Source organism: Brassica napus, chromosome A8 (assembly GCF_020379485.1).
Source record: "Brassica napus cultivar Da-Ae chromosome A8, Da-Ae, whole genome shotgun sequence".
NCBI classification, from domain to species: Eukaryota; Viridiplantae; Streptophyta; class Magnoliopsida; order Brassicales; family Brassicaceae; genus Brassica; species Brassica napus.
Genome location: NC_063441.1, coordinates 14,367,404 through 14,377,999, shown reverse-complemented (window position 1 = coordinate 14,377,999; position 10,596 = coordinate 14,367,404). Strand labels below are relative to the sequence as shown.

General features: G+C 36.9%; 3 protein-coding genes and 1 pseudogene across 4 annotated transcripts; 2 read left to right on the top strand and 2 right to left on the bottom strand.

The window, feature by feature from the left end:
- Positions 1-2,263: 2,263 nt before the first annotated feature.
- Positions 2,264-4,309, bottom strand: LOC106424105 (UDP-galactose/UDP-glucose transporter 7). Its single transcript, XM_013864846.3, has 7 exons — positions 4,027-4,309; positions 3,674-3,779; positions 3,338-3,583; positions 3,146-3,256; positions 2,891-3,049; positions 2,660-2,803; positions 2,264-2,571 (listed from the first exon to the last, which is right to left on the bottom strand). The coding sequence occupies exons 1-7, from the start codon at positions 4,065-4,067 to the stop codon at positions 2,407-2,409; spliced, it is 972 nt and encodes a 323-aa protein (XP_013720300.2). The 5' UTR covers positions 4,068-4,309; the 3' UTR covers positions 2,264-2,406.
- A 483-nt stretch (positions 4,310-4,792) lies between these two features.
- Positions 4,793-7,082, top strand: LOC111199735 (B3 domain-containing protein REM1-like). 2 transcript variants are annotated; one of them, XM_022689999.2, is made up of 7 exons: positions 4,793-4,913; positions 4,996-5,347; positions 5,428-5,534; positions 5,627-6,037; positions 6,108-6,353; positions 6,438-6,720; positions 6,791-7,082. In XM_022689999.2, the coding sequence occupies exons 1-7, from the start codon at positions 4,848-4,850 to the stop codon at positions 6,838-6,840; spliced, it is 1,515 nt and encodes a 504-aa protein (XP_022545720.2). In that variant the 5' UTR covers positions 4,793-4,847; the 3' UTR covers positions 6,841-7,082. The 2 variants fall into 2 exon arrangements, with proteins under 2 accessions (XP_022545720.2, XP_022545721.2); XM_022690000.2 differs by having other exon boundaries at positions 4,794-4,913; positions 5,443-5,534.
- A 45-nt stretch (positions 7,083-7,127) lies between these two features.
- On the bottom strand, positions 7,128-8,755 carry LOC106424201 (40S ribosomal protein S6-1). Its single transcript, XM_013864954.3, has 5 exons — positions 8,651-8,755; positions 8,509-8,573; positions 8,096-8,153; positions 7,629-8,010; positions 7,128-7,541 (listed from the first exon to the last, which is right to left on the bottom strand). The coding sequence occupies exons 1-5, from the start codon at positions 8,654-8,656 to the stop codon at positions 7,300-7,302; spliced, it is 753 nt and encodes a 250-aa protein (XP_013720408.1). The 5' UTR covers positions 8,657-8,755; the 3' UTR covers positions 7,128-7,299.
- Positions 8,756-9,196: 441 nt separating this feature from the next.
- LOC125576940 lies at positions 9,197-10,279 on the top strand (annotated as a pseudogene).
- Positions 10,280-10,596: the final 317 nt, after the last annotated feature.

Sequence of the window (10,596 nt, the reverse complement as noted above, 5' to 3'; positions counted from 1 at the left end):
TAATTTATCGATATACTAGTTAAACCAAAAACTTAATTTAAAACTATAAAATTATATTATTTTATAGAAATTTTTAGTGTATATTAATTTATAGTGTCTACTATGGTATGTCTGTTGTAGGTTTTTCACAAAATTAGTTTCCGTTACGATAAAACAATATAATAGACCTTGAAAGAAAGCCGCAAGGACGAATATGTAAAATAAAAGCTATCATGAGTGTAGAATCCAATGTGGACTTCGTGTAAATTTATACATTCTCCATTCATGCTTTTCTATGATTATTTCTAAATTCAAGTAACGTTGGGTGTCGATATTTTTGATTTATATTGTTTTTTTTGTCAATTTTGATTTATATTGTTATTTATTGTTTAAACAAAGAAGCTGCACATGGGTAGTCTCGGAAGATGAAATGTAATACAAAATAAATTATCATATCACGTTACGTAATATAATTTTAAAAGTATACTGCTTGACTTTTGTGTTATATATGTAATTTAAATTAACTGAAACCTATTAAATAAATATACGAATAAATATTCGTATCAGTAGAGGTAGCACAGATCAGAGAGTACCATATTTTTTTAGTATTTGTGATTTTCCGACTTGTTTTGTTTCGAAAAAATACGGATATTCGGTTTTTCGGTTATACAGAATTTATAGATATTTTGGAATATTCACGACTATTTACGGATATTTTATTAACTTTATACAATACAAGTAAATTTGTAAAACATTATATAAACTTTTTTCTCTTAAAATAAACTTTAAATAATATAAAATATAAACTGAAATTAATGAAACAATGTGTTTTATGAATTTTTAAAATTAATAAATTTTTCGTATAAAAGAAATATTTTTAGAAAAATTGTAGTTCTCGTTAAAGATTTTTATTTTTCTTAATTTTGTTTTGTTTTATAAGTAATTATATATAAAATTATATGCTAAAATAATAATTTTATAAGATTATACATTTAAAATTCTACATTTAGTCATAGATATGCATCTATATGTATATAAGTCAGAGCGGATCGGATATCTTCCACCTCTAAATATTTTAGTATTTGTGATTTGCTTTGCTTTTAAAAGATATTTATTTTTAATAATTGTTTTGCTTCAAAAACTTACGGATATCCAAATTTTCGGATCGAATCGAAACAAATAACGAACCAAATCAGATTTAACATATAAAATGTCCGGCCTTGAGTAACAGCTAGACATATTTGATTCTGTTTCAACAAACGTATGAAACATGCTTCATATGCTATCACATCTCCTATATAATAAGCGAAGAATAATAAATATCACTATCATGGGCGGTTCAATTAGTTTAAGATGTATTTATCCTGCGATGACATTTTGGTTTGCAAATTTAAGGCGTGAGACAATCATTAATTCAATTATTATGCATATATTTTTATTTTTAAGCTTAAACCATCTGCACCATATATACATCTTTTCTTAAAAATAAATGAATTCTAAAAATAAAATTGGGTTTCACTCTAATATATTCCTCTAAAATATAAAAGTACTATCTTTTGGGAAAAAAAATCATGCATAATATCATACTACGATATAGTACTATTTGATCAAAAAAAAATACATAGTACTATTTGATCAAAAAAAAAATCATACTACAATCCAAATATCCAATCTCAATAAAGAGCCAATCTCTGGCTACGGTTAAAATGGGAACTCCTCGGTTAGGTCTTTTTCAGAGGTTAGGTCATTCTCCTTGTAATATTGTGGTTTAAGAGACAGTTTATCTTCACCGGTTATGGAAGATAAATTTGTTTTCGTGGTGGTAAAGTGATCGGTTGTTAGGTAAGGTAATGCAGGATCCAAATGAATGATCCTAGATGATGTTATATCTTTTATTCATATATCACATTATGGTTAAGTCTCTGTTGAGGCACTGTGGTCACAATTGCTTATAACAAAACATTTGGATGATAAAAGTAGAAGCTGAGGTAAAAAAAAATATCATACACAATTCTCCCCTAAATATCTAGTAGTATAACTATGAGTAGATGACAGTCTAGGTAAACATTAATCATGCATATACTAAGATGGTAGATTATGTTTGATGAATGATTTTTTTTTTTATGAATGATTATAAATGGGCACTTTTCAATTATGATATTCTTTAAATTATGCTATTATTTCATTAGTGTTTTACACTTTATACTTAATTAGAATTATGTTAAACAATTGTAACTAGTGGACACAATCATTCAATATTCTATACTCGATTAAAGTTGACAAAAAGACTAAAGTTTTGTATTGTTTGTAATTTTTAACTTTTTTATCAATTAAAAGACTAATGAATCCACGGTTTTATATATATGAATTTTCTGAGCAATATAAAATTTATTTTTTGGTGTGCAAACCGAATCGGACCAGAAGTTCTCATTTTTTATGAGCTTCCAAATCAGACAATGTCTTAGCCGGTTTAGCCTTTTTCTGCCGGTACTTGGCATAAGAGTACCACACACCACCAGCTGTGTTGACCACCAAACCGGACACGTTGAGAGCATGTACTTCAACACCACCCAAGAGGACAAAACCGAGCGTCTGGAAAATTAAAAGACAAGAAGATAAGCAAGACTGAGAAAAATGATAGCCGCAAGATACTAGCTAGATGAGAATATAGTATACTCACAGTGGAACCAACGCCTTTGAGGACACCAACGATGGTTGTTGTTAGTGCAGAGTTCACAATGGTGCAAAGAAACATGGTGAAGTTGAGGACAATGCCCATAACCAGTGAAAGAACAAGCATCACCAAGAAGGGCAAGTAAGAACACTGCCAAAGAGAATAAAATAGTTTGAAACCTTTTAAAGAAGAGTAACTGAGAAAAGCCGCAAGCTTAGGATGATGAAAGTTTCTGACCTTTGCGAGTAGAAGCGATATAGAGTTTGGGAATTCGCCTGTAACTATGATGAGGAAGGACAAGAATGGGAGGGAAAGGAAGCTGTTATAGAACATTATCTCTATCGAGGAAAGCCCGTCTTCTGCTCCAGACTTCTCCACCAGCACGAGGTACATGGTCTGCAAGCGACAAAGGATGAAACCATAATCTCTTTTATCATATGGTTGATGGGAGGATTAATGCAAGAGAGAAGGGAAAGAAGAATGAAAACCAACCTGGAAGAAGACAGATGTTAAAGCCAAACCATACCCGAAAAGATCAAAAGAGAAATCTCCAAGAGCGGCAATCACACAACCTGCAGCCGTCAGTAGTACAGATAGAGCAACCTGAAATTTGAACAAGAGATTACATAAACATACATAGATCAAATACTATTCCATAAACATATCATATAATGGTATATATACCTGAGTAGTCGGTTTGCCTTTACCAAAGAGATAACCAGCAATCAAAACAGCGAGTGGAGTGAGTCTCTTAATAGCAATATACATAGGAATATTGACTCCTTTCAAGCTAGCAAGAGCAAATGCAACATTAGCATTGTAGAAGATCGAAACAGGAAGAAGCTTTTTCGCAGTAGCCAAATCGATTCCTCTGGCTCTTGTGTACCCCATTCGTCTGCCACAGTGTATAAGCAAAGAAGTCGCCAGTTGCTAATACATAGCAAACAAGACCAATTCATTGTTAGCTTTTTTAAAGAATTGAGTAATCTAAATTATCAAACACTGACGCATGATCAGAACCTGTAGTGTAAGAACAGTCATGGAGTGTGGATACTGCATGATGACAGCTTTGTTGATGAAGACCATTGCCATTGAAGCAATGCCATAAGAAACAGCTGCGATTAAACTGCATCAAGTATTTAAAGCTTACTCAAATGCTCTGTTCTCAACATGAATCTCGAGATCTAGATCTACCCAGATAATGCAAGTTTCCAACTTTCATAAAGCCCTCGAATCAGTAGACCAGTAATTACTAAACCCACGTCCTAACTCGACCAAATTCAATCCCATAAACTTTTCTAACTGAAATTAATAAAAAAACACAGCAAATCAAACGAATGTTAAATGCACAGATCAACAAGGAAGAGTAGTACCTAATGGACGAGGTGGGCTCCATCTCGGGTTGAACCTCCATGGAAAGAAGAGTGCTTTCGAGGTTTAAATCTATGCACAGAGATCAAGTGAACAATCGCGAAATGATTCCTCAGAAAACACGTTTCTTAGCTGCTTCAACGTGATTCAAACGCATTACAAGGAGAAAATTGATTGTTTAATCAGCTTTTCATTTTCTAGTTTCTTGCTCTCTGATTTTCCTGGGATTGAGGATCTTAAGCGAGCTCGAGTCAGTGGTACATGGAGTAAGTCAACACTGAAAAGTCAGCAACCTTCTGAGTGAATGAGAAGGTCTTAAACACGTTTTAGTTCACCAATAAGCCTATCTCTGGGGTCCATTTCAAGAGGTTGGGCCTAAAGGCCCAATATGGACAGTGAGCTCGTAGAGAGAGCCGCTGGTTACTAATGTAAATAAAAGTTGATCCATAAATCTTTCAGACAAGCCACTGGTACTAAAGCAAGACTAGATCATCTTTATAGAACTCTACAGAAGTAACAGTACTTGTTCCTATTAAACCTCTTTTTCTTTTTAATAGTTTTGGTGTAGTGTAGGCTTTTGTCATAAACTCATAGGTGATGATGGGTAGTTTGATTGTTGATGGGTGGAAAAGTGAGTTAGAGTGTGTAAGAAAAAAGAGATGATGGGTTTACATCAATGTCAAAGATTCACATCATGTTTTTTTTTTGTTTTTATTAGATTCGATACCACTCTTCTGTAACGTAACTGTATATTAAAAGCCTAACTCCATCATTGTGAGGAAGATCAAACATTAAAAACAGTTTTGTTGCTCTCAGTTGAACAATGACTATTCCTCCTACATTTTCTCTGTTTCACCACAGATTTATTACAGGAGACAAACCAGTTCTTGTAATGCTTCTTCTTACATGATCTTTTGTTAGTTTTCTATCTTTTTCATTTCATTTTGTTTTATTTTTGCTTTTGGTTGCAGACTGTAGACGATGAGTTCTTGAGGAAGCACACGAAAGTGTTGCTAATATCAGACTCGTCAGACAAGATTTGGAAAGTGAAACTAGACGGAAGCAGGCTCGCCGGCGGCGGCTGGGAAGAGTTCGCCAAAGCTCATAGTTTCAGAGACGGAGACCTCTTGGTTTTCAGACACGATGGAGACGAGATCTTTCATGTATCTGTGTCCCCTCGGTCGGATTCTTGTGACATAAGTCACCACGCGTCTCCTAGCTTGGTTGATACTGACGATGTTGAGACTGATGATGACTATTCTGAATCTGATGATGGAGAAGACGAATATGATGATGATGACGATGGAGGAGAGGATGACGCAGGTAAGGTGTTTCCGTTTCTTGAAACGACATAAGTGGTACATGTTTTGAGTTTTTGGTTTGGTAGTAAAATGTAAATGAAGATTGTTGTGATTCAGGGAACATTATGGTGAACAAGAACACAAAAGCAGGTTTCTCTTGTATCCTCAGAGCACGTGTCACACCTTATAGCCTCATCAAAGATCGTTTGGTAACTAATTACTACACTCCTCGTTTACCTTTTGTAAGTAGTCAAGTGTATGATACTGTGAGTGATGTATTATTTCTTTGTTTTTTTTCCAGGATCTTTCTAAAGACTTTACGGTTGTGTCGTTTAATGAGCACAACAAGCCCTGTGAGATAGATCTAGTCAATGAGAAAGGAAGAAAATGGACACTGCGTCTTTCAAAAAACAGCACAAGTGGTGTGTTTTACATCAGACAAGGCTGGGTTAACTTCTGCTCCGCTAATGGGTTAAGTCAAGGTGACATCTGCAAGTTTAAACTTTCAGAAAATGGTGAAAGGCCTGTGCTTCGGTTGTGTCCATCTAGCAATAGCCATGAAGAAGAAGAAGAGTGCCTTGAAGCAGATGCAGTGAAGACTTCTTCTGTAGGAGGCTGCAGCAAAGAGAAGAGAAAGGGAAAGAAGAAGAACACTCCTTCTCAGTTTCTGACAGTAAAATTAACACCCAACCGTTTACAGACCGGGCAGCTAGTAAGTTCATGAACCTTTGTCATGAGTTTGTAGTGTCGACATCGTTACTAATTGTTGAATCTTGTTTCAGTACATTTCATCGGTTTTCGTAAATGAGAGTGGCATTAAGAAGTCTGGGGAGATAACTCTGATGAATCAAGACGGTAGAAAATGGCCATCTTATCTTCAGATGACAGGACAGTGTGGAAGTGAATGGTTTTATCTGAGACATGGCTGGAGAGAGATGTGCAAAGCTAATGGAGTTAAAGTAAATGACTCGTTCGTGTTGGAGTTGATTTGGGAAGATGATAACCCTGTGTTTAAGTTCTGCTCTAAGGTAAACCACCAACACAACTTTGTGCTTATTAGTTAAACTTAGAGCTTAAAACATGGTAAAAACGTCTCGTGAGGTCCTTTTCAGGCTGAAAACAAGGGAAATGGAAACGGAAGACTTCGTAAGAAGAGAGCTTGTGAGACTTCGATAGTAGAAACTGAGAGACGGAAGAGAGGACGCCCTAGGGTTTCAAACACTAACTCAAGTAACTTGCAACGCACGCGACAAGAATCTTGCTCAGTCTCTGATCAAGTTGCCAGCGTGAAACTGAGCATTCTAGACACTCTGAACACTGTAAGACAGTTCCGAGCAGATATTGAAGCAAGGGAAAAGAATCTGGAAGCTTCATCACTCGAAGTTGACGCCTTAGGTACTTGCTTCTCTTGATGTCACCACCTTTTGTTCACACTTAGGTTTATAACTTTTGGTTGATGAAACAGCGGAGAGGATACTGGGAATCAGCCAGATTCTCAACAATAATCCGGTGTAACGTGTACGTGAAGAGTGGTTTAAAGAAACAAAAGACTATCTGCAACCACTTATTGTATCCACTGTGGTGGTGTTGCGTGTTCCACAAGAACCGCTTCTTTTCTCCAAACTAAATTAGATTTCTTTTTCAGTATTTCAGACTTGCAACTTTCTAGAGACTGCTCATTTTTTTTGGTGCTTTTGTAGGTTCTTTGTCATATCTCTAAGAACTATCAATTATATAATGCATTGCGAGTTGGAACATTTGGTACTATGAATATGAGTAACGATGAATGAGGAACCAAAAAGTTGAATTTAAAATGGTCTTTTTAACTAAGAGAATAAATCAAGAAACACAAGTCCAAAGTGGTGGTGTTACTACCCATGTCATGGATGTAACAACTGAAACAAGAGCTTGAAGTAACTTTTTTTTTTGAATGCCGGAGAAGCGAGGAAGGAAACAAAACTAGAAATGAGATTCTCAAGCAGTAACGGAAGGCTTGGCAGCAGCAGAAGAAAGTCTCGACCTCTTCTTTGCCAAACTCTCACTCCTCTTGTCACGTTGTTCCTTCAACCTTGAGGCAAGAAGCTTCTGGTACTCAGCTGCATCAGCGTTAGCCTTGGCAATCCTCTTCTTCTTGTCGGCGATTCTAGCTCTCTTCCTCTGAAGTGTCAAAGGAGTCACAAGCCTCTGGATCTTGGGGGCTTTGCTCACTTCCTTACCTGTGTGTAATCAATCCCCAAAGAAGTGTAAGAGACCATTATTATTTTTAAATCTCAAGATTGTTGGTTTTTGATTCTCTTTCTTACCTTTCTTGTTTGTGAACTTGCGGCGGTAAGTGTTGACGTACTTCCTCACATCATCCTCCTTGGTGAGGTTGAACAGTTTACGGATCTTGGACGCTCTCTTAGGTCCCCTCATCCTTGGCTTCTCGGTATCGGTAAGCCCGGGAAGATCCTTCTCACCCTTCTTGACAATGACAAGGTTGAGAACAGAGAGATCTTGGCTGACAATGCAACCACGAACAGACTTTCTTCTCCTCTCTCCAGTCCTCCTCCCATGTCCTCTAAAGCAAGGAGTTCCTCGGTGAAGCAAAAGGCGAACACGGCCAGGAGTTAAAACTCCCTGCTTCATAGGGAAACCTTGCTTGTCACACCCACCCATGATCTTGAAAACGTACCCCTTGAACTCCTGCATACAAACAGAGTTTCACCATCTGATTCAATATCAAATAATCATAAGAGATTAATTAAGAGAATAAAGATAAAAACTGCACCTCGCCCAAAGCGTCTCCACTGACTTCTTGGGAGAGTCTCTTATCATAAAACGCACGGCTGCAAAAACACAAATTTCAAGCTCAATAACTTATATCCACAGATCATAAGACCTTATTAAAATTCCAGAAATGTAGACATATTTTGGTCGTGTACTAAAACATATAAGAACATCTCAAGAACAACAAACGAAAACTAAATGAAGACAAATGTGGTTCTGTTCACTAACTAACATCCATAGATCATAAAAACTAACTAGAATCCAGACATGTTTTTGGGCAAACATGAAACTTAGTTTCTGTTATGAAACTTAAATGAAGCCAAATATTGTTCTGTTCACTCGAAATTAAGCCTAGAATTTTCACAGTTTATCATTCAGAAGAGCAAAAGACCAGAGAGAAATAAAGATTCTTACAGTTTCTGGTCATCGTCGATCTCGAGCTTCTTCTGGCAACCAGTGGTTGGATTCGCGACGTTGAACTGAAACACGGAAACATATAACAAAATGAGCAAATGAAAATCAATGAAAAATTTAAGACTCTCTCTTTGCAGCTTACCTTCATCTTCTCAGGTCTACAAGAGCCGCGAGCGAGTGACGGCTTTGGCAATCGACAACGCTTAGGGTTTTCTACACTAGTAAAGCCAGCAGCAATTTATATGAAAAGAAAAATATAAGGTTTATTTGGTTTTGTGTTCTAATGGGCCGTGTGGCCCACTTTGTTTAGTTTTGTATTTTTGAATTTTGTTACATCTAACACTGCTAAAAACCGAATAAGGAGAGCAACGAGCGTGCCACGTAGGATTTTTATTCAGGCCAATCAGGTTCATTTGCTTCGCCACGTCAGCTCTACTCGGTTCTGCAAGTTTTGCCTCGTGCATGTGGGCTCAGAAGCCCTAACATCCCCAATATCATCGATCGTCTATCTTTAACATTCTGTCTTCTCCGTTTCCTCTGAATATCCGTTACCAAAACTAATTGTGCTTCTCAATCCATCCTAATGTATTCCGTTCACCTCCCTCTCTTTTTGTCCTTCTTTATAAACTTCTTCGTATTAAGTAGCTTCTAATCAAGCCCGAAAACCTCCTCTCAAGAAGCTAAAGCCATGGCGATGAAACCCAACGAGAAGTCCCCTCTCTCAACCGGCAAGTCTCATGTCGCTTTGTATTTCTACTTTTCCTCTTCTCAATCAAATTCTCAGAGCTATTAATAGCAATCCAAACGGCGAAATCAACCAGAAAGGCCCACACGGAGATCCTTTTCAATGACGTCGTTCCTGGTTTAGGACAATCTGAGCTACGGTTTCCATTAATTCATTCTGAGAGGCGAGAGACACAGTAAAAGGTGCTTTCTTAATTGGCCACCAGCTCATTCTTTATGATGAACACATTGAACAGGTATGAACTCATTTTCGCTGATTGAAACTACTCGACGACAGGGTTGTGTGATCCTGTCTATACTGATTTATGTTTCATCGATGCTGATTTAGTTTTCTGTTCTTTTCCACTCCAGGAGTTGTGTAAGGGATTTAGTTTGGGAACACTTTTTTTTCCAGCCTAGCTTCCCCTGGGTCCGGTTGAGGTATTGCAAGTCTTTTCTCGGTTTGGTTTAATGATATGATGAGGAGCTAGAGACCAGCAACGTCAAAGATTCCATGACCTATTCTCAAGAGGCTGGTACCATCCGTAAGAACGGTTACATCGTCATCAAGGGCCGTCCCTGCAAGGTTTGATGTTCTCTTTCTTGCATCCCTTTAATCTCTGACTTGTGAGTCATAAACTTGAAACATTCTTTGTTGGTTTATAGGTGGTTGAGGCGTCAACTTCAAAACTGGCGAATGTCACTGCGTTGCCATCGATATCTTCACTTCCGACAAGCTTGAGGATATCGTTCTGTCTTCCCACAACTGTGATGTATGTCATGTGCTATTCGGAGTGGATGTAACACATATATGAATTCTTATAATCCGATTCACAAACTATTTTCTTTTTACAGGTTCCACATGTGAACTATACTGACTACACGTTCCTTTATATTTTTGATGATGGTTTTGTATGATCTCATTCTTTCTCTCTCTCTCTCTTTACTTTTTGTTAGTTTAGCTTAGTCTTCCTCATGCTCAAGTTATATACTTTTTACTTGATTACTTTATATATGTCAGTGTTCTTACGGAAAATGGACCCACTAAGGATGATCTCAAGCTCCCTACAGATGAATCTCTACTCACACAAATTAATCTCTACAGATCGTTCTTGATTGCTCCCAAAGTCTCAGATCTGCGATACTCTATTGTAATCCATTGAAGGAGACATGATGGATTAACTGATGACGAAATTACCGAAAGAACTCTAGAGGAAGATGAAATTATCAATGCTTTTTTGATGTATCCTTTGGAAATACCAATATTTGGGCTACCATTTTCCTGCAAGAACACCCTCAGATTCTACAGAAGGTAAAGATAAAATGAGAATATATGTTTTGATAATCCTTTTCCAATTCTTTTTA